The 24,073-nt window shown below is 47.4% G+C and overlaps 1 protein-coding gene across 4 annotated transcripts in view; it reads left to right on the top strand.

The window, feature by feature from the left end:
• The window catches only part of ATP11C (ATPase phospholipid transporting 11C), a 219,852-nt gene that overhangs the window by 97,014 nt on the left and 98,765 nt on the right, over positions 1-24,073 (top strand). For all 4 annotated transcript variants that reach the window (XM_056130195.1, XM_056130193.1, XM_056130194.1 and 1 more), the window contains exon 2: positions 8,954-9,073. In XM_056130195.1, coding sequence (XP_055986170.1) covers positions 8,954-9,073 — 120 coding nt within the window. The remainder of the gene's footprint in view (positions 1-8,953; positions 9,074-24,073) is intronic.

Below are 24,073 nucleotides of genomic sequence, written 5' to 3'. Positions count from 1 at the left end.
CATAAAACTCAGTTCAAAAGTGGGCAGGAGCCCCGGCTGTTCCATCACAGCCGACCCGGGCTTCTTGTGCTTCCTTCGCTGCCTCTCTCCCAAGTGCGTCTTCTGGCAAGCCACAGTTGGCTGCCTTCCCAAATCCTGGGCCACTTCGGGAGGATCACAGGGGTTGGTGCAAGTTGCCTGGTGATCAGCAGCGTGCAGCTGCGACTCAGATGCCATTGTCCTAGCAGACTTTCACCTGTCGATATGCAGCTGGCCCCACCGAACCCGCCTGCGTCCCAGGTTTGCGATCTATGTTTTGTTCCCTCTCTCTCTCTTCCACCAGCCTGGGCTTCGGCCATCCTGGGGCTTGCTTTGTACTTTCTATTTGTGTTGGTGTCTATTTTATCTTATTTCCCCGAGAGAGCCTTGGCAAATGCCGGGCTCAGCTCGCCAACCTCACTGTTTCCCTGTAGCTTTCGGGTCTCCCTGCCTCCCCGTTTTTGGATTGCGTTTGCTGTTAAGCCTTTGGAATGCAAGGTGGCGTGCCGCGGTGGAGGGTGGCGGTGAAAAGTCGTTGGTGAGTGCGTGTCGGTCTGTGGGCTCAGCGCCCCTGGAAGTTCAGCTTGTGTGTGAGGGGGAGTGGAATCTCCGAGCTCCAGCCTGAACTTTACACGGGTCTCAGGTTACTTTCTATAAATGGAAGAATCTCTGAAGCATTAAAACACACGTTCCTCTTAGAATCTTGCATCACTCTGTGCCAGCAGACTTGCCGATCTACCAGTCCTGGGTTAGCCGTTTTATAGGGAAGCCCCGTTTCATCTTTGGAGCCCTTTCTTGGTTGCTTTGTGATTGTTGGCCGGGCGGGGGGGGGGGGGGGGTTGGGATGTTGAGAGGTGGAGTGAGGGCACGGCAGGGTGACGGAGAGAACAGTCAGAACTGATGGTCTTGAGTGAAATGAAAAGCACTAGATCACATTTAGATAATGCAAGTTTCCCTGCGCTTTTCTGATCCCAGCCTTCACAATCACTGCCCGTGCCTGCTGATCTAGGTGTTTGTCCTGGTAGGACATTTCCTATAGCAGTTTCTATTCAATTAAGTATGCTGCCGACAGGGCAGTGTTTAATTAGAGACAGTCTTTGGATCTGGAGGTGTTCTTTGGATTTCCAATAGTCCTTTGATCGGGCGATTGAGAGTTGGGGGTTAATATCACTGGAATTTCTCTCTCAAGGCAAGACAACACAAAATGCCCTGCTTTGTGAAGGAAGGAGACAGCTTAATCACTTAAGAAGATGCAGTAAAAGCGGAATCTGATAAGTGCAATTTCCAGGCTTATTTTAGAGTTAAGACTATAAATTACACATCAAGATTCTTTTTCCCCGGCTCGTTATAATGGAGTGGCTTGGGAACCTGAGCAATCTGACCACTGAATACATTGTATCAATTTTAACTACCAAGCTTAATACACTGCAACTACCCTCAGACACACAGTGAACCCCTCCTTGCACCTAGCCCTCCCGCTTTCATACAGCAATCTTGAATTTTGGAAACATACGAATCCCTGAAATTTTGATGAAATGCATTCCCTTTCACTTCGGAGTTAATGTGACCTTTTAAAGACTGGTTATGCTGTTGAAAAATACTAGTGCTTCAGGGAAGAAAATAGCTTTGGGGTTGGTGTGCAGAGGTTTTAAATCATTGCCCAGTGTTCAGGTGGAGCTGGGGGAAGGGCATTTCTGACATACTGCCACTGGCCCAATTTTCAGATTTTGTTTGTTTGGGGCTACACCCAGCATTGCTTGGGGCTTAGGCATGGCTCTCCCCAGGGAACCATATTGGTGCCAGGGATCAAGTCAGGGTCCGCCTTGAACTTTGCCAGGCCAGTGTCTTACCCTCAGGCTTACTGTCTCTCTTACTATCCAGTTTTGATTTTCAGTAAGGTTATTTGTTATTTTTTTTGTTTGGGGGCCACACCCAGTGGTGCTCTGGGATGAGACCTGCCTCAGTTCTTGGGGGCCAGTTTAGTGCTAGGGATTGGATCTGGGGTTCTCACAGACAAAACATGCTCCCAACCTCTGAGCTATCTCATACCCTGGCAGTTTGAACACTTTTCCTTTTGCGCTTGTTTATTTTATAGAACTGAAAATTTAATCTCAACCACTCCAATGAAAATTTAAATTCAACCACTCCAATGTTTTATCTTAGGTGTACTATGAGTTTCAACATATGCATTCACTTTTGGAATCAGAACCTGGTCAGGATACAGAATGGCATATTCTCACTGTTCTCAGGTGTTCCCTAAACTCTCTTGGGCTGGTGCAATAGCACAGCAACTAGGGCGTTTGCCTTGCACACGACCAACTGGGTTCAATTCTTCCATCCATCTCAGAGAGCTCAGAAAGCTACCGAGAGTATCCTGCCCACACGGCACAGCCTGGCAAGCTACCCGTGGGGTATTCGATATGCCAAAAACAGTAAAGCAAGTCTCACAATGAAGACGTTACTGGTGCCCGCTCAAGCAAATCGATGAACAAAGGGAGGAAAGTGCTAAAAGTGCTATTTTTATGAGTTGCTCACAGTAATTCATTCCATTTAATATTCAAACACCAATCCCACCACGGAGCACCTTCCCACCACCATAAGAGGAAAATGTGTGAAGATTATTGTATTTCATCCTGGAGCCATATATGCCCTTGAATAAGAGATTATAAACATGTATGTTCTTCGGAGGGGCAGTTGGAGTTCGGGGCCACATCTGTTGGTGCTCAGGGACTATTGGCATTGTGCTCAGAAAGTCACCCCTGGGAGTCAGAGACCATATGCGGGACTGGGGATTTGAACCCAGGGATGCAGCTGCTGGCACTGCATGCAAGGCAGGTGCCTTCCTTCCTATACCATCTCTCCAGCCCTTGAGCAAAGAAATTTCCAGTTCCTTTAGTAGCCCACCGAATAGCCCGACCAATAAAAAATAATGCTGTATATCCAGGATGGCATCAGTGCTTTGCTGCCACCCCAAGTCTCTGTCAGTTGTCTGTGGAACCGTGCGTTATCAGAGATCTGCATAATCAGTAGGAGATTAGCCCGAGGCAAATTTTACCATTGAAAGAAAACTTCATTTTCTGAGCCTGTTAAAATGGCTGGCTCACCATTCAGGGGGTTATTTGTATATTTACCCTCTCATAAAGCAGGTTTAAATTCCTTCACGACTTAAAAAAAATAGTCTAGGCGTGATCGAGGCTGCTCTTGGAGAAACTTGTAAGCAGTTAGGGGCTAAGGCACAGAGAAATCCTGTATCCGAAAATCTCAGCTCTGACTGCAGATCAGGATTGTCACCTGGGGAGCTTCTTAGAAAATGGAAATTAAATATAACATATTACACATGGGGCCGGAGCGATGGGACGGTGGGTAGGGTGTTTGCGCTGCACGAGGCTGACCCGGGTTGGATTGCTGGCATCCTGTATGCCCTATCCCCACCCCACCCCAGCCCCCCCGCCACCAAGCACAGCCAGAAATGATTGCTGAGCATCGCTCGATGTGACCCCCCCCCCAGCAATAAATAAATTAAATATTACACAAAAGATGGGGCATTTGGCATTAGATTTCAAGCCAAAAATGAAGGTGAACTGATCATTGGCTAAGTGATCAATTTGTCTGTGATTGTGATGGAGGGATGGGCCATTGACGATCCTATGGAGATGCTACATTGACTCTGATTCCACTTGATGCTTTCCTGGGCTGGAGGGGGGTGTGACCCGCAGGGACTGTTGCTGGCTCTGATCTCAGCCAGGACCCCTGGTGGTACCAAGAATAGACCCTGGGTGGGCTGCATGCAAGAAAAGTGCCTTGTACTCTCTCCAGCTTTTTGTTCGCAATTTCTTACTGAGTTGTTGCTGTAGAGGCAACGAAAACAAAATTTGTATTTTGAACAGCCTTCTCTGTTCTTGGTTTTTTTTTTTTCCCCTGGCACTCTCTTTTGACTAGCTCTGGATTGGAATTTTAAGATAATAGTAATTTAATGGCAGTATTGTTTCACCCTGATGTTTTATTGAGAGACTGTGTGATTGTATAAATGGTTTGAGTTTTTAAAAACAATATTCAGTTTACAGAAGAACTGTGAATCAGGAATGCAAAGGGACGCTTTTTATTCTGAGAATGAAAATTTTTCTCTGTTAATTCAGGCATTATTAATATGCGTAGAAATGTGTTTACATACTTTCTACTGTAGTGAATAATTTCATGAAAGGAGAATCAGGCAAGTATATTTCAGTAACAGCAACAAAAAGACCCCCCCCCCCCTTTGCTCTGATCCCTTGGGCCGGGGTTGTGGCTTGCCCTGCACCTGAGACACACTGAGTTCAATTTCTGGCATGGACAAAATTCAAGCCTGGTTTTCCTGAGGATATTTGGATGGGAACTGGAGACACTTTTGAACACAGACACTCCTGGTGTGTGTGTGTAGGGGGGGTAGGTGATAGGGATTGAGCCCAGGGCCTCGCCCCTGGCAAGTCTCATGGGCATCACCTGGTCTCACAGGTAGGCCTCTTACTGAATTCAAACTTGAATCCATTATAAGATGGCCGGACCCCTTCCCGCCCACCCTGACCGCTCTGCATGCCATCCACCTGGGAAATAAACACTTCTGTGTCCTGTTCTGGGAGAGACACCCATGTCAACCCAGATTCTCACTCACTAAAAACCACTATTTTAACACTCTCCATCGGCAGCAAGTGGAAAATGACAGTGAATTTACGCAAGGTTAGCCAGCATCATTTTTCTATGAACCACAACGTGTTACAGAATTGCAGCAAATTCCAGCAGAAATTGCAGGCTCCTCAGAGTTGAGGAGGAAACAGGTGCAGGGGGCGTCACTGACTTCAGCCCACCCCAGCCCAGCTGTGGCAGCGGTTCCAGGGCCACACCTGCCAGGGCTGAGGAGACTCGACCCCGTTTTTTTTTCCCCAGAAGCCTTCAGGAGTTGGACTTCCTATCACTTCTCTCTCAGGCCTCGTTTCCTTATCTGACGATAAGGGCCAGGCTCCGCACCCCTGCCCATCTTCCTGCCCAGCCATCGCAATTCATTTTCTCCAATTTACTGGAGATAAAAGGCCCGGAAGCCCTCTTCGAAGAAGATCAGAGAGAGGCGAGACCAGGGAAAGTGCTGCCTAAATCCCTCCATGCTGCTATTCAAATGTGGGGATTTCATCCAGCTTTTGTGTACCTAGGGAGCCTCTGATGCTCAGCACTTCCTTTTGATCTCTGGAATGGAATGACCTGTGGGCGGAGGAAGGTGAAGCCAGTTCCCAATTGGAGTCATGCTCATTCTTTTTTTAAGCAGTGCCCTGTTCACCGCGGGGTGCGGAACAATCGGTACTGGGGCGCAGGACACATCCCGTTCCACTGACCCTCCACTCTTGGCTTTGTGTCTTCCCCCTTTGAACCCGAGCGAGGTGAACACCTGCCTTATAAGGGTCGCTCCTCCGTGCATCATGGAACCAGCACATCCCAGATTTGGTGCAGGGCACATGTCCCCGGCAGGCCAGGCCAGGGAGCAGCGTGAGCTTGCATCAGGTCTTGCAGAGCTGAGACTCTCGGCATCAGGGTGTATAATCTGTCTTTCTGCTGAAGTGCTTGTTTACAGGCTTCCAGGAACTGTTTGCAAGTTGCCCTACTCATCCGGGTGCCTTGTCCTCGCCGCAGCCCGGGCCTGGCTTGGCGCACAGCTGATCTGCGGAGACTCTTTCCAGACAGTCGTGGCCAGAGTGTCCCATGGGCCTCCACCCAGGCCAAAAAAGACCTCAGCAGTTTCTGTACACGTCATCGAAATTAGTCCCACCTCTGTGGATCGCATTTGCTTTGCTGCTGATTCATCTCGGATTTGGAAGGACACCCCCTCCCCCTCTTCGGCCCCTATGGAAACCATGATTTCATGAGTTTATGTGAGAATGTTATAGCACGTGGTCAATAGCCACTCCATGATGGGGTAGGAGGAGTCCTTATTTATTTTCCCGGTGAGATCTATATCAGGCCCAAGAATTCAGCCCGTGTTAAAAATAGCAAGTTCTAAGCACTGTCCAAGTTTTAAGTGCTCTCCCTTCAGATGATTGTGTAGCAAATATAGAGATGGATATCGTTGACCTTAAAACTAGATTATCAAAAGGAAGGGACATCTCTCCGGCTACATAGTTAAGAATATTTTATTTATTTATTTTGGTGTGTACGGAGTGAATCACACCCAGCTGTGCTCAGGGGGTTATCTTGGCTCTGCCCTCAGGAATTACTCAACCACTTGGGGAGACCATACGGGATGCCGGGGATTGAACCCAGATTGGCAGCATGCAAGGAAAACTGCCCACGTGCTATGCTACTGCTCCAGCCCACATTTTACAATGGAGAATTATTTTCTTTTAGGGAGGGCGGGGATACCTCCCAAGCAGTGTGCAGGATGCTTGGGTCCTCACTTGTAATTCTTGGTGAATCTGGGGATTCCACCCGAGGGCTCAAGGATGCGTGCTGTTTGGGCCCTGCAGTGCTGGGGGTATCTGTGCCACCTGAGGGCTACACCTCACCAGTGTCAGGGGCCCCTAGGGGTACACCCGGGATGCTCAGGGGAACATGGGGTACCAGGCATTGAACGCGGGTTAAGTAGTGTATAGGGCCAGGCACATACTAACTGTTATATCTTTGCTCAGCGTGAGAGTTTTCTTTATCAATTAGGGGGCCAGAGAGTACAGTGGGGAGATGCTTGCCTTGCAGGAGGTTAAGTCTGGTTCCTTCCCTGGCACCCCGTATGGTCCCTTGAACCCCATCAGGGGTCATTCGAGCATAGAGCCACGAGTAGCCCCTGGGCCATGTTGGGTGTGGTCTCCCCAATGCAACTTAAAAATTTTTATTTGTAAAAGAAAATAGACTTTTCTTTTAAAAATCAAAATAAACGTTTTTTTTAAAAAGGCTCATTGTCCATCCTGGAATTTGGCTTGGATCTGTTTTCTCTCTCTCTCTCTCTCTTTCTCTCTCTCTCCCTCCCTCCCTCCCTCCCTCCTGCTCTCTCCCTCTCTTCACATTTCTCTAAGTAAATTTGTTTAAATGAAAGTATTTTACCTGGGGGGGGGGGCGCTAGGGTCATAGTAAATCAGGGAGGGCATTTACCAGGGTTCGATTATGCCCCCCTGCCCCCCTCCCCCAGCTCACCAGGAGTAATTTCTGAGCACCACTGGGTATGGTGCCAAAACGCACAAAAAAACAAAACAAAACATATCTTCCTTCACTTAAAAAATAAATTTTAAAAATAAGGGACAGTGGACACAAATAAACAGCTACTGGTTTCTCTCATACTTCTTTGGAATTAAATATCTCGTCATTTTAGACGTCATAATACAGTACCATTAAGGGAGATTCGCCAGATTTGAAATCAGTGGGACCCGTTTAAATAAAAGAAATTCAATGGAAATCAGCCAATAAAGTTGTGAGTTCAGTGAACAAATCTACTTTTTAAAACATAAAGTGGATTTGGGGGCTCTGTGTGAGAAAGGAGACGTTTGAACACTAGGGTCTGAGAAATTGGAGATTGTCTTTTTTTTTTGGGGGGGGTCACACCTAGCGATGCTCAGGGGTTACTACTGGCTCTGCATTCAGAAATTACTTCTGGCAGTGCTTGGGGGACCATATGGGATGCCGGGGATTGAACCCAGGTCGGCCGTGTGCAAGGCCCTACCTGCTGTACTATCACTCCGGACCCGAAGATTGTCTTCTTGAAAAACCAAAAAATCAACGGCAGCCCTGGGAGGACATCCTTGATCATTCGCTTAACAGAAGCAAAAGCATCCCCTATGCTTCGGGTCTGTGTGCTTACAAGTCATTATTTTGTGTTGAAAAGTGCTTTGCGTTCTGGGTGCTGACGGGGAAAGAAATGGACATGGTTGGCCTCATTGGTTGTTGTCAAGTAAATTAGATCCTCCCAGCCTGACCTCCCATAGATGAGCATTTTGCTGCAATGCTTGAGATCCTGCAGTTGAAAGAAAACGGACAGGAAAAGGAGTTTCTCTGGCATACTTCGTTTTTTTCAACTGCACTTATTTCTGAATACGTTCACAGTGTTGAATAATTGTGATGTGTAAAAGGTATGAAAAGGGAAAATAGCCGCAATTTTGCAATAGCCATTAGCATTTATTACTTCAAGTTATAAGTGGAATATATTCTTTTGTAAGATTTCTGAGTTAAAAGCCGAAATCTGCCACCAGTCCTGTCGTTGTCGTCGTTGTCATCATCATCGTCTTGTTCTGTGCCCCCTCCCCGCCTCGTACTTTCTCTGCAGAGGAATCACGCTCTCTAAGGCCATTCATTGGGCCTGCAAATTCCTGTGGGGTCCATTTTTTACTGGAACAATTCTACTGATCAAAAGTCTCTGAAAGACCCAGAGCTCGTGGGTTTGGTGACATCAGGGGAAAAAGCTCTTGTGCACTGTGCGCCTCCACCCCGCTGTTAGCTGTGGAATGGGGTCTGGCCCAGGGTTCTCCAGGCTCCTGTTTCCCTTGCCTCCTAAGTAAGCCTCACAGAGGCAGGACTCCTTGTTTCTGAGCTAAAGCGTTTTCGCATCGCAGGCTTGGACTCACAGCAGTTGGCTCAAGCTGCGTTTTTCCTAATCTTCACCCAGCCAGCTGCTCAGAGCTCAGTGGAGTTTGAATGTCCAGCAAGGTGTTTCCTTTCTCTCTCTTGCTCTCCCTGTCCCCCTTCCCCTCCCCTCCTCTTTCTCTCCCTTTCTTTCCCTCTCCCTCCATCTCACCCCGTCTCCTCTCTCCCCTCCTCCCCTCTCTCCCACCCTCTCCCCGGCTCTTTCCCCCTCCCTCTCTTTTTACCACCCCTTTCCCCTTCCTTCCCTGTAGTAGACTCCAGCCAGACATGCTTAGACAGGAATTGTGTGTTTGGTAGAAGCCTGGAGACATTTAATGAAAAACTGACCCCCCCTCTTTCTTTTGGTCAGTGTGTCGGGGAAGAGAAGCGAGTTGGGACACGCACGGTGTTCGTGGGCAATCACCCAGTCTCGGAGACCGAAGCCTACATTGCACAGAGGTTCTGTGATAACAGAATTGTCTCATCAAAGGTAAGTTGTTGTTCGTAACTCAGTTGACATGCACATAGTGAGTCCGATAATGCCTTTCTGTCTGTGTTTCTTTTTCTTTTTCTTTCTTTTTTTTTGCAAAACTGCAGATTTTATTTTATTTTATTTTTTAATGTTTACAGTGAATTTTTTTTTGGTTAGTGAAACACCATGAGGTACAGTTGTAGACTTACAAACTTTCGTGCTTGGGTTTCAGTCATACAGTGATCGAGTACCCATCCCTCCACCCATTCTCCACCACCACCCAGTAGCCCTCCCACCCCCACACCGCATACCCCCCACCCCACCCTGCCTCTGTGGCAGGGCATTCCTTTTCTCACTCTATCCTGTTTGTGTTTCTGAGGGAGCAGGTACATTCGTATGTGCCCATGACTATGACTTTATGCCAGTTCTATTCCAAATGCTGTTCCACTGAAAGGCATTATCTTGGGGCTTTCGGGTCCTACCCAGGGGTGCTCAGGTCTCACTCCTAGCTCTGCATTCATAGATGATTCCTGGCGGGGCTCGTATGTAATGCTGGGGATTGAACCCAGGATGGCCACGTGCAAGTCAAGTGCTCTACCTGCTGGATTTTCACCCCCATCGCCCCACACCCATGAGAGGCATTTTCAGTTCAACTTGGTCTTGTTAGAGCTAGAAAATCATTCACTTGTCTTTCATTATGGCTCACAACGCCTGTTGATTTAAGACTTAAAGTGGGAATTATTTATTTGCTGAGAGCTTTCGGAACGGCCCCGAAATAGAGGAACTAAGTTGTAAACAGTTTCTTCCCTAGCATGCTGACCAAGAGAAAGAGAGGGGGAGGTCAGTTTTTCGTGGTGCCGTGACATTCATTACCACCCTTTCTGTGGTCACGCTGGGCTGTAACGATTGGCACTGGGCCCCGTCACACCAGAGAATCATCCCACGTCAGCGGAGCAGGTGCCGGGAGCCTCAGTCTGGACACCTGTGTTTGATCCCAACACCATTGCATGTGGTCCTGAGCACAGAGCCAGGAGTCAGCCCTGAACACTTCAGGGTGTGGCTCCAACACCAGCCAAACAGGAAGTTGGTTTTCTGTTCATTTATATCCTTACAGCCGAAACTTTCTTCTCAGCTGGAACTTTTCCAGCATGTCCCTGAGGTAGTGACTAGACAGTTCTTTCCCTGGAGATTCTGGGGGGCCCAGCAGTATCCTGGGGAACTGCCACGAGTCTGCTTTTGGCCCAGGAACATAAAGAAATGCAAGTTGATGCCTCCTGGAAGTTCCACTTACGAGCTTTCCAGGTGGAGAGAGCAAGCAAAGAAACGAAGTTAGGGAGTGGTGTGGGGGCCAGGCAACCAGGGGGCCAGCCAGGAGCAGAGCCGCTTTGGTTGGAATATTTTCCAGAGAATCACTATTTTTCTTTTTTCTTTTCTCTTTTTGCCTTTTGGGTCACACCCAGCGATGCTCAGGGGTTACTCCTGGCTCATGCAGTCAGGAATTACTCCTGGCAGTGCTCGGGAGACCATATGGGATGCCGTGGATCGAACCCGGGTCGACCTCATGCAAGGCAAACACTCTCCTCTCTGTGCTCTCGCTCCAGCCCCAAATCGCTATTTCTCATCGGGTGTGCTGCAAAAGATGGTCCAGTGATGCTGCCCTCAAACAGTGACTATTGTTTTGTTTAGACAAACTTCACATTTTCCCGTTTTACCTTTTATTGATTTCGTTTTGGGTTTAGAGGCTGTGCCTGATAGTGCTCAGAGCATACTCCTGGCTCTGTGCTCAGTGGTCACTTCTCGGGGTTGGGGGAGACCAGGCCACCCTCTGTAGTATGTGGATTGAATCCAGGCTGGCCACCTGCAAGGTGAGCACCTTATCCCCTGGACTGTATCTGAGGCTTTATCTTTTTACATTTTATAATTTTTTTGGTGAGTGGGGCCATATTGTCATTGCTTAGGGCTTACTCCTGATTCTGAACTCAGGGATCACTCCTGGCAAGGCTTGGGGGGACATAGGGCTGCTGGGGATCAAACAGGGGTCAGTTGCTTGCAAGGCAAGGGTCCTACCTGCTGTACTATGACTCTGGGCCCAAGGTCTTAAAGGAACATGTAAGACTAGAGTATCATGCTGAGTAAGAGTCAGAAGGAGAGCAACTGACATAGAATGACTGCACTCATTTGTGGGATATGAAAAAGCATAGTATGAGACTAATTCCCAAGGACAGTAGAAACACGGGCCAGGAGGTTTAGTCCTTGGTTGGAAGCCTGCCTCAAGTGCTGGGGGAGAAGGCAGTTGGGATAGAGAAGGGATCACTATGACAATGATCGTTAGAAATGACCACTCTGAATAAGAACTGCATGCTGAAAGTAGGTAAAGGAACAAACATGATAACCTCCCAGTACCTATATTGCAAACCATAATGTCCAAAAGGCGGGGGGGGGGGGGGGGGGCGGGGAGGAGAGAGAGGAGAGAAGGAAAGTGCCTGCCATAGAGGCAGGGTGCGGAGGGAATGGTTAACAGGAGGCATGCAGGGGACATTCACTGTCACTGTCCTCCTGTTCATCGATTTGCTTGAGCGGACCCAGTACCGTCTCCATTATGAGACTTGTTACTGTGTTTGGCATATCGAATACGTCATGGGGAGCTTGCCAGACTTTGCCGTGTGGGCGAGATACTCTCCATAGCTTGCTGGGCTCTCCGAGAGAGGGGCGGAGGAATTGAACCCGGGTCGGTTGGATCGGTGCAAGGCAAACGCCCTACCGCTGTGACATTGGTAGTGGGAAATGTACACTTCTGGAGGGATGGGTGATGGAACACTGTATGACTGAAACCCATTCATTAACAGCTTTGTACCTGTGTATTTCAAGGTGATTCAGTGAAAAAGAATTCTCTATTTGTATTTAATAGAATGGCATTTTGCAACAGGGTCTCATAGGGGCAGGCCCCCAGGATATTCAGAGGGGCCACAGGTGAAAATCCCGTGAAATTGGGGTCCTGGTGTGAGACTAGGGAAGACTGGTGTGGGGACAGAGGAAAGAAGCGTGGTTGGAATGGGACCACAGTCAGAACAAGTTTGAGAAACTCTGAAGTAGAAGGACTTCTGTCAACACAGTAGAATTTGTTTCTTCTTCAGTAACCTGAAGCCCACGGGCACAACTCAAGATAATTTTGGAAGAGATTTCCATATATCCATCAGTGCTTACGTGTGTGCATTAGAAGCCAGGAGAAAGAAGTGAACACTTCCACACTGATAGAATGAAACATCTCTTTTCTATAATCAACGAGTTTTTAACTAATCTGCTTTTTCATAAAACCTCTGGAACAGGAAAAGAGCAATTAGCACTGTACTTCATAAAGAGAATGAAATGGTACCACGAGTATGATAAGAGGATAGTGTTGTATGTCCTGATAAAGAGCTGCACTCCTGGAGGCAGATTAATGGAAGTTAAATGAACTTACTTAACCACTGGCTCTCAATTTACTTTCTGGTAAGAGGGGAGTAAAAGTCCCCCTCCCTGGCCTCTGCTGTGACTGCCATGTTCAGGTTTTATACCCTTGAATGCAGTGATTAACCACACTTGTGGTGTCAGGGGTCCCTGGGATGTGGCAGGTCCAAATTCACTGGCCATACCCTCAGCCCTCAAACGGGACTATTAAAAATACTTACTGAAGGGGTTGAAGCGATAGCATAGCGAGTAGGGCGTTTGCCTTGCACACAGCCAACCTGAGTTCGATTCCCAGCATCCCATATATGGTCCCTTGAGCACTGCCAGGAGTAAGTCCTGAGTGCAGAGCCAGGAATAACCGCTGTGCATCACTGGGTGTGACCCAAAAAGAAAAAAAAGTGCTTACTGAAGTGTGTTGAGGGTGCTAGAAAGAAATCCTCAGAATGCAGTCAATCTGTCTTCGACATAAAGTTGCAGCTCAGAAAACGTCCCTGCTGTTGTTATTTGTGTTTCAGTGATGATGATTATTACAGACCTGAGAAGTTCTGTTCACTCTCTGAGTCGCATGTAATCTGAATGTGTGAAATGATCCTTCTTTCAAAGGAGGCCTTTGGGCCCATTCTGGAGACAAGAACAGTTTAATAATTTGACTTTTTCTTCTTCCTGCTGCCTAATGACTTCTCGTATTTGCACCAGAATCTTTTAATTGCCCAGATGTACAATTCATAGACTGTGTTAGCGGCCTTCCAACTTCGTAGCAGAGGGGTGACTTCCTTTCTTTCCCCTTCCATCCACAGAAGAACTTTAATTGGGTGATTTTCGATGGCCTGTTTACAGCGCCGTCAGTAATGTCCGTTTAACACCGAGGATAAATCCTGCGCATGCGGGAGACACTGAAGATTAAACACTTTGACCTGCTTTACATTTGCCTTTTACACTTGGCTTTTTTTTCTCTTTGGGGAACACAATTACTTTCTTTTCAAGCTGTGTCCTCTGCAGCCTTTTTGCTATCCTGCACTCTGCAGGGACCTTGTCAATCACAGAGATTCACCAGCTTGTAACTCTGAGGCTTACATAGCAAAAGCATCTTGGTTTCCCCCTTCTTCTAGGATCTTCAGCTTCCATCAATTTTTTTTCTCTCTCACACTTTTCCCCCCATTAAAAATCCACCCGGAAGTGGATGAAGGGCGTCATGTCTGTGGGCTGAGAGCAATGGTCTCCACCTGCTGTTTGCTGGTTGCCTTGGGGTAGCCTTAGTCCCCCACATCAAAGATCGGCTTCCAATCTCAAGCTACACTAGCATTTCCCAAACCGTGAGCATCAGCAGCATTTATTCAGGCGCCCTTTGACTCTGCTCAAAGTCCCCAAAGAGGCTGTTTCAGCTCCGATTTTTGAAATCCTAACTCTGGAGTGGCGACTCCTTTTGTTCTTCCGACTTCCCGGCGGGAAGAGAGTTCTGCGTGACATTAGTAATGAGGGTGAGAGTATTCCGCTCCACCGCTCGCATCCCATTTAACGTCTAGATCAAGGTGAGTTGATCATAGCATGGGCCTTGCCCGGGGCCTAGTCATGCTACAGCTCTGCTTGCTTACAACTCATCCTAAGGCCAGGTTATTTTGTTCAGTTTCCTCCAGGTCCTCCTAGTAGTTAGAAAAGTCCTTGTCCCTTCTGATAGCCCAGTCACGATTGCCTGTCAGTTATCTTGCGTTGCTTTTGATGCCCACCCCAGCTGTGTTTAGGAGCTGCTCCCATCACAGTGCTCGGGGAATGAACTAGTGGTGCAGGTGATCAAACCCAGGACTCTTGCATAAGACCTGAGAGCCGTGTTTCTTTTTGCCTTTCCTTGTTATTTTGTAGTGTAAATAGTTATGACTTTATTGGGGAAGGGGGCAACACCCAACAGTGCTCAGGGCTTAATCCTGACTGTACTCTGATGAACTCCCATACAGCATGGTAGGGATTGAACCCAGGTCCGGCACATGCCAGGCAGATGCCCTGCTTGCTATCCTATCACTTTGGCCCCTATTCATTTTACTAACTGCTGCACTGTAGCACTGTCCTCCCGTTGTTCATGGATTTGCTCGAGCGGGCACCAGTAAAGGTAAAGGTAAAAGGTAAAGGCCCTCCCGTTGATCGTCGATTTGCTCGAGCGGGCCCAGTAACGTCTCCATTGGAGACTTTGTTGTTACTGTGTTTGGCATATCGAGTACTCTCGGTAGCTTGCCGGGCTCTCCGAGAAAATCAGCTTTAGGACTCTGAGTAAAGTAGAGGCCCTCCCGTTTATCATCGATTTGCTCAAGCGGGCCCAGTAACGTCTCCATTGTTACTGTGTCTGGCATATCGAATACTCTCGGTAGCTTGCCGGGCTCTCCGAGAGGGGCGGAGGAATCGAACTCGGGTCGGCCATGTTGGCTGCGTGCAAGGCAGACACCCTACCCGCTGTGCTACCGCTCCAGCCCTTAAAAAATTAAAGGCCCTCCCGTTGATCGTCGATTTGCTCGAGCGGGCCCAGTAACGTCTCCATTGGAGACTTTGTTGTTACTGTGTCTGGCATATCGAATACTCTCGGTAGCTTGCCGGGCTCTCCGAGAGGGGCGGAGGAATCGAACTCGGGTCGGCCATGTTGGCCGCTTGTAAGGCGAATGCCCTACCCGCTGTGCTATCGCGGGCACCAGTAATGTCTCCATTGTGAGACTTGTTACTGTTTTTGGCATATCAAATACTCCATGGGAAGCTTGCCAGGCTCTGCTGTGTGGGCGGGATACTCTCAGTAGCTGGATACTCTCAGTAAGTTGCTGGGCTCTCTGAGAGGGACACAGGTCGGCCACATGCAAGACAAATTGTGTGTGTGTGTATGTATCACTGTCACTGTCCTCCTGTTGTTCATCAATTTGCTCGAGCGGGCCCAGTAATGTCTCCATTGTGACACTTGTTACTGTGTTTGGCATATCTAATACGTCATAGGTAGCTTGCTAGGCTCTGCCATGTAGGCGGGATACTCTTGGCAGCTTGCTGGGCTCTCCAAGAAGGGCAGAGGAATCGAACCTGAGTCAGCCAGGTCGGCTGCATGCAAGGGAAACACCCTGCCTGCTGTGCTATCACTCCAGCCCATATATTTTGTATATATATACAAAAACTTGGACTAGAAAGACAGCACAGAGATGATGGTTCTTGCCTTGCAGATGACCAACTGAAGGTTAATCCCCAGTACTCCAAATGGTTTCCCAAGCACCACAAGGCATGACCCCTAAATACTAAGCCAGGAGCTCCCACGCTGCTCTTGACGCTGGCTGGTGGAACCCTTTCCCACGTTGTACTCTGGGTCCGGAGTCTGGGAAGTGGACTGTCTCCTTCCGTGTTGTCACATTTCACTTGGGCCCGCCTCACCAGCTGCTGCCCTCCGGACTTCAGGAGTGGCCTCAGGAAAGGCGCTGGAGATGGTGCTCCCTGGCCCGACCCAGAAGCCCAGCGTCTGTTCCAGGACCCTTCACAGTGATGGCCTCTGAGGAGTGTGCCTTTGTTTTGGGGCCATGCCCAGTGGTGCTCAGGAGTCACTCCCCGTGGGGCCTGGGGGACCCTGTGCGGCACCAGGGAGCCAGTTGCTTCGCCACACGCCATGCAAGGCAGAGTCCTACCCCTGTGCTGTCTCTCCGAGCCCTGAGGAGATGCTTTTTTGGTGGTCATTGTTTGGGTTTGGGGGGGCCACGCCCAGCATGCTCAGGGCTTAGTCCAGACTTGGTTCTCACAGATCACTCCTGGCAGGCTTGGGGACCATATGGGTGCCAGGGGTCAAAGCAGGTGCCCCTCCTGCTGTGCTGCTGTCTCTCCAGCCCTGAAGAATGTGCTCTCAATCTGAGGTAGGCAGGTAGATAGGGAAAAGCCCTTGGCAATGAAACTTGGATTAACAAAGTTTCAGGGAAGAAGAATTCTAGGACTGATCCACCTTGTAGATACAGAAAACAAAGATCTGATAAGACCATTGCAGACCCTGAGGATATAGGCCCCCTCCCCATGAAGTTCCTTGGACCTCCCTTTTAATCCTACTAACTTCAGTGACCCAGCCCCAAGGAGATTCCAGAACATTCCAAATCAGAAAGGACCCTGAAGGATCTATAAAAGCCAGCTCAAGAGCCCATATGAGGCTCTCTCTACCCTTGAGGCATGTATTCTCTCTGAGCACATTACTCTCTCTCTTACTCTCCATTCCCCCACTTACCCGCTTATCCTGTTCTCTTCCTCTCCAAAAACCTCCAAATAAAATCTGTTACTTCACTGCTTCTCTACTCCTGAAATTCTTTTCTGAGAGCGAGACAAGATCCCTAGAAACCCTGGGTAAGGCCCGGGACTGGCCTCTCCTTCCCTGCAAAGAGCAAATCCTCGCCCCAACCTGAGTCCATGGTTCCCCGAGCAATCGGGTGGTGGGGATCAACTCCCGTGCTGAGAAGACCAAGCGGACTTCAGGTGTGGCCTGACGGCCACCTTGTGGGGCTGGTGGGGCTCAGGCCCGTGCCAAGCAGGGGCTCACTGCAGACTTTACCGGTCCTAGTCATCCCAGGGACTCCTAAGTGGCAGAGGTAGAGTGAGAGAGGGTGACCGTCTTTCTCTCCTTCCGACTCGCGTGAGCCACCCTTGGGGTCCACCAACATCAAAACTACTTGGTTTACTTACCAGCAGTTTTACCTTTCTGATCACATTCTCTGGACTGATTTTCTTGTCTCTCTTCCTGCTGGTTCTGGGGGGAGGGGACAGAGATCTGAGACCCAGGAGGACCCACCGCCAGCAGCATCCTGGGTCCCACTGGCTGGAGGCAGTGGCAGGACTTGATCCCGGGCCTTTTCCATTTGGAACCATCATTCCTGGGCCCGTGGACTCCAGTTTTTGGAAGGGGAATGGTTTGGTTCACACCTGGTGGATGGGGGGCCGTTAATTGCTACTAGTTAAAAAATGAGTATTTTCCTCCAGGGATATACAGACTCAGTAGAAATTATGTGGGGGCTTTAGCTTACTCATAGGCATTTTAAATTCTAACTCAGAGAATTTTTGGACTTTGGGTAAGAGCACGAAATTTGTTAAGCCTCCTTTTGCTTAAATTAGCCTAGAAGACTCAAGAAACGATTCACTTAACTTCCTGCTGTTGAATTAGAAAAGGTGTTTAGCGGAGCTAGAAGACTTCAGTTTTAAATTAAATGATGTTTGAAGGGAGTGAGCCAGATTTCTTTTTTTCACAGAATTGAGGCCATGTTTGGATGCAGTTATTAATCCACTCCAGAGCGAATGCGTTAGATATACTCAGGAAACGGGCATTTTTTCTATAGAAAATCATTTTCAAATTTGTTCTGAGTGCCAGAGTTGCTTTCAAAGTTTATAGTTGGTTGTTAAGATAGTAGAAAACACCCAAAATACTCAGTTCTCATTGTGTCTGAAACAACTGCTATAAACAATTTCTTCCTGTGAATTCACATTGTTTTTGGTTTAGAACAACTGAATAAGCCAGACAGTCCACGTTTCTGATAAACAAGTCAACTTGAATAACATGGTGTATGTGGTTTTAATTCAATTTCCGTTTTAATTAGAAAATTCTGAAAATGTAGGCTTGTCTTGGTCTGCATTGAAATAATGTAAGCCCTCGCGCATTTGCATTATAATAAAGAGATGAGAAACTTAATTTGCTTTTTCCTTAGAACAATGGTGGCCAGCACTGAAGCTGTTTTCCCCCAGTATCTGTGGAGCACAGCAGTTTTAATCAAGATTTCCTGTGTGCCTGCTCTGTGCCAAACCCTGTGCTCAGTACCTATGGCAAAGGGGGCTTCTAGTATGTTCCCGAAACATTAATCTCTAGCCATCTTAGGGAAGAGGGCACCAGTCCTCACTGGAAATCCTCAAGGAGCAAAAGCAACTGTGTGTGTGTGTGTGTGTGTGTGTGTGTGTGTGTTTGTGTGTGTGTCCCCGTGTCCCTTTAGAGGAGCATTCCTATAGGAAGCTAAAAGCGACCGTGTGTGTGTGTGTGTGTGTGTGTGTGTGTGTGTGTGTGTGTAGGAGCAAGCAAAAGAAACTGTGTGTGTGTGTGAAGGCGCAAAAGCAACTGTGTGTATATGTCCCACCAAACTGGAAATCCTCAAGGACCATTCTTATGGGAAGCTAAAAGCAACTGTGTGTATGTGTGTGTGTGTGTGTGTGTGTATGTGTGTGTGTCCCTTTTAAGACAACCAAACGGTTTCCTTTCACTGTGTTAACACAGTCCTGAGACTCTTAGGAATCCTTAATGTTTGCTTACTTAGAAAGAAAGCCTTGAGCTATGGAACTGAAGGTCAGTCAGCAAGCCAGAAGTTCAGCTGATAGGCAGTTGTTGGAGTGGAACTTAATGCTTTTGAAAATTCTTATGCAGTCCTTGGCACAGGATGGCTAATGCATCCGCTTCCAAGGGACCAGATCCATGCTTTTGAGCCCTATTTAATTTTGGTCACAAACTACCTTGGCAACCAGATAAGAAGCATGGACTCTCTCCCACAAGAGGCATAGCCCCTGACGGGGCTAAAAATTTCGGGGGGGGGGGGCATATCTGACAGTACTCACATAGCCAGTTTACTTGGAACTGCTTTCTTGAGGTGATTGCATGATGCTGGGGAAAGAAGTTTCCAGGCTGGCTATTGATTTGAACCCCAGCAGTCCCACTGGTTGGGTTGGTCTCCCTTCACCTTCATTTCCTGACCCCTGAGCTACTTGCGAGCCTTTTAAAGAGAGGTGAGTGGTAAATTGCCAACTACTTCTACAACTTGGACTTTTCGGGCCACTTTACCTAATCTAATGGCTACGTCCTCATATTACACACATGCTTGGGATATATAATTGTACGCCCTTCCTTTGTAAATGTAGATCTTGAAGTGAAAATTTCTTCCTTCATTCCTGTAGAAAAATCCAACTCCTTCTGGTAATTTTTGAAACAAACGGTTTTAAGATTTGATTATGTTTGTTCTTTGCCATTTTTATTGAGGTATCATGAATTTACAATACTGTGTATTATGTTTTTTATGCACATGTTCTTCCCACAGCACCTCGTGAGAGAGTGCCTATTTCCCGGCCCCCCATCCTCACCCAGCCACCCTGCCCCACTTAAGCTCAGTTCTATTGATGAAATCTCCAGTTCTGTCCTCTCATTTGTTGTTTCTTAGTTGTGTTTCTTTATATCTCACATAGGAGAGCTAATTTAAAAAAATTTGGGGGGGCATATCTGACAGCACTCACACAGCACTCCTGGCAGGGTTGGGGGGCCATCGGGGTGTTGGGGCTAGAACCCGGGTTGGTTGAGTACAAGCAAGTGCCCTACCCACTATTACCTTTCTCCAGTCCCAAGAACTGGTTTTTGGTTGTGAAAGTGGGGATACTTATGCACATGTAGTTGAATAAAGGTCAATTCCTGACCTTCCATAAAATTGTAAATCAATATGAAAGTTGATAAGAATTTTTAAGAACCTGTATATATTCACAGATATATAAAAAATTAAAATGAGTAGTGTAAATAATTCTATGCCAATCCATATTGAAATTTACATAAAATCGGTAAATCCTATAAGTACACAGTTTGTGAAGAGTGAGGAGAGAATTATAAAAAAAATCAAAGAGAAATCTAAATAGATCTTTTTTTCATTCTTTCACTTTTATGTCAAAGAAAGTAAATAGGCTTTTTTTTGCTTTCATCAAAGTATAAAAGTATTTTACTTTAAAAAGGCAATGTTGGTTTTATGTTAGAAAATATTTTCCGTATCATGCTAAATATCTGCTTAATAAGTAAGAGAAAAAACTCTATACCTATAAAAATCACCTGAATATGAAAGAACATTTGAAATAAAATGAAACACTAATTCAGTACTTCAAAAGTATAAAACCTTTAGCAGTTTAGGAATCACAGGCATTCCTCTTTTTTGCCCCACCTGGTGATGCTCAGGGGTTACTCTTGGTTCTGTACTGAGAAATTATTTCTGGCATTGCTCTGGGGACTGTATGGGATACCAGAGATTGAACTTGGGTTGCCCACGAGCAGGGCAGGCACTTGACTCACTGTACTATTGCTCTAGCCTCCCCGACAGAACAGTGGCTGCGTTTGTGGCTGCACAACATTTTATATGTTGGTAATCTCTTATACAAGGACTAACTGGCTTCAGGGTGAGATACAGCAGTGTTCACACACTTTCCTCTAAGGAAACTTTCTTGGATCAGTTTTAGCGGGTTATTCATAGCAAACAATACAAAATAAATTCTTTAGGTCCTGCTTTGGGGAGAGGGTTTGTTGGTTAGGTGGAAACATCTGAAATATGGTAGTGGGTAGTTGTAATGGTGGTGGGATTGGTATTGGAATATTAACTATCACAACTTTTTAAAATTAAATGAAATCCAAAAAATAAATAAGAAGCTCCTCTGTTGCTTTTTGCAGTACTGGTTTCATGGTTATGGATTCCCTAAGCTTGTTGCTTGTCCATGTATAATTCCTTCAAATCAGAATGATAACAGAGTTGGAGAGTATCTTTTGGGGTGTTCATTTCATTTGAGTTTTTTCTCCTATGTCCCTTCATTCTCTTCTGGCCCCAAGAGTCTCATTTGATAGGTCTGTGGTGAATCTTATGGGAGATCTTCGTTATGCCAGTTTCTTTTTTGATCTTTCTGCTTCCAATATTCTCTCCCTGTCTTTGACTTTTGTAATTCTGATTGCAGTGTGTCTTGAGGTTTTTCTGTTTGGCTCCATTTTCACTGAGTCACTTTGGCCCTCTTGCATCTGGGTGCCTACATGCCTCAATTCTGGAAAATCCTTGTCTGTGATTTACTCAATTAGTGGTTCTTCCCCAAATTTGCCTTCCTGTTCCACAGGGAGTCCCATGATTGTTACTGTTTCTCTTGAACTCATCCCATAGTTCGCAGTGTGCTCTCCGTTGCTTTGCCGACATCTTCCCACCTTTGCTGTTTCCTAGCGATTTCCCACATGTCATTTTGGAGTCCAGCTAATGTTCCTCTGATTGCTCAGACCTTCCATTGAGTTTATTTCACCAACCATCCTCTTCTGTTCTGTCGCTTCTGATTGTAGTTTTCTGATTTTTGCTCCCATACCTTCCTTATGCCTTACTGACTACCTGTGTCATTGTTTCTTTGAGCTCAATAGCGTCCTCATTGTGGTGTCGGTGAAGTCATTCTCTGAGAGTTTCTGGAGCTGTTGGTACCCATAGGCCCTTCCTTGCTGTTATTTTCACTCACTGATCTTGGTGGGCTTTTGTGGTGATTGGCTTCTGTAGTATGGTGTTGGCAGTGCTCTGAGGGTGAATCTTTGTACTTCAGACCCCTGGTAGTCTCTGAGGGTTCAGACTAGGCCTTCTCTTCCTTCCCTGTCAGTACTTACCCAGTGACAGGAGGCATTTGTGCAGTGTGAAGCGTCAGGGTCCAAGTCGCTGAGAGTGGATGTGAGCACTGGATGTGGCTGTGACCCCGGAAGGGTGGATGAGCAAGCACTCTGAAGGTTGGTCATGTGTAGGTGGGCTGGCTGCGATGATGGAGATTAGGGGATGATGGGGGCTGTGGGGACCCAGGAGGAAGGAGGGGAAATGGAGTTTGGATTGCAGATGTGCTATGCAGCCCGTGGAGCTATCAGCCATGAGGTGCACCTGACCCGGAAGGAGAGTCTAGATTTTTTGTTTGGGATTTGTTTGGGATTTTGGGCCACGGCCACTCATGCTCAGGAGTTACTCCAGACTCTGCACTCAGTAATTACTCGTGGTTGTGCTTTGGGATGCTGGGGATCGAACCCGGATCAGTCATGTGAAGGCAAATACCCTGTCCGCTGCATTATCACACTAGCATCTCCTAGTGATATATTTTTCCATTATTTAAGAAAGAACTGTGATTTACAAAGTTATCAGTAGTTGAGTTTTAGGCATATACTGTTTCAATACCAGTCCCACCACCAGTGTCAACTTCCCTGCACCAGTGTTCCCTCTGTCCCCCAACCCCCACTCCATCCCTCCTGTCACCTTGACAGGCACATTACTAAGTTTCAGTGGTCGCTGCTTAGATCTCATGTTTTCAATGTTGTTGAGTCATGTTTGGAATATATGGCGCTACCACTCCTGTTTCACCCGTGTAACTGAAGCCCTGATCCTTGTTCCCCTATTACTTCCCTCCTTCCTTCCTCTCTTGATTTCTTTCCTTCTCTCCTTCTCCTCCCTAAACACTGGGGTCAAGGGTGATCTGGGCTTCCTCCTCTTTACTACAGAACCTTTCCTCATCCAGTATTCCATATGCCACAGATAGGTGAAATCATCCCGTGTTTGTCATTCTTCTGCTTACTTTACTCAACATAACTGCCCTCCTGGTGATTTTTAAAGGATGTGGTCCTTGAGCACCAACTCTTTGCAGTGTGATGTGTCATCCTTCCCATTTACATTTCAGCATCACAGAGCTTACTTGTCACTGCTTAGGAAAGGGGGGTGGGTGGGCAGGAATTGTGTTGGTAACTGAAGTGAAAGCAAATACAGTGCACTATGGGTGATGGATGGACTCAGCCTGGGGAGCCACCAACCTAACATACGCAGGGCCCCAAGTATGAGGCCTGTGCCATATGGCCTCTGGGGATAGCCCCTGTAGAACTGTCCATGTCTGTAACTGCAGTCATGAGTGCTATCACGGAAGTCCGCATTGATATGCGGAATGACATATCCTGGAATATCATTTAGATCTGCTCCGGAAAAGCAAAGGTATGGAAACTGTTTCTAGGGGCCAGGATATAGTTTTGTGGCTCAAGTGCCTCCCTGGCAAGCACGAGGCCAGGAGTTCGGGAAGTAGATCCTGGCAGCATGCACCCCCCCAACTGATGTGCGAACACTACGGCCAAGGAAGGCCAGATGCAGCAAGCACATATGTGAGTGCTGCACACACTTGGGGGTGGCTCTAAGTGGGATGTGCACGAGCCCCCTGACTCAAACTCCCCAATTAAATCCCTCGCTGCCTACAAGCACCACAGCCAAGTGTGTGTGTCACTCTGAGTCAGTATAGCAGCATCGTTGACAGAGTGAAGGAAAGGAGGGAGATTAATAAACAGCGAGTGGTGGGAGAGATAATACAAGGGCCAGGGTGCTCGCCTTGCACATGGCCAACCCAGGTTTGATCCACAGCATTCCATCCAGATTTTACCCCGAGCCCACCAGGAGTGCTCCTGAGCACAGAGCCAGGAGGATGTCCTCAGCACTGCTGGGTGTAGCCCCCAAACCAAAATAAAACAAAGGAATCATAAGTTATGGTAAAGAAAGTATTTAGATGCTTCGCTTCTCTGTTCATTAAAATATTTAGGTACTGCAAATGCTAGGATTTGAAATGGGATTTCACAGTATTGTGATATGTTAGACCCTTATTGGTCACGGTCATGGTCCTCCCGTTGTTCATCGATTTGCTCAAGCGGGCCCAGTAACGTCTCCATCATGAGACTTGTTGTTACTGTGTTTGGCATATCGAGTACATCACGGTGAGTTTGCCAGACTCTGCCGTGCGGGCGAGATACTCTCGGTAGCTTGCCGGGCTCTCCGAGAGGGGCGGAGG

Source organism: Sorex fumeus, unplaced genomic scaffold, assembly GCF_029834395.1.
Source record: "Sorex fumeus unplaced genomic scaffold, SorFum_2.1 ptg000075l, whole genome shotgun sequence".
Lineage (NCBI taxonomy): Eukaryota > Metazoa > Chordata > Mammalia > Eulipotyphla > Soricidae > Sorex > Sorex fumeus.
This window is presented reverse-complemented; position numbering and strand designations above follow the sequence as displayed.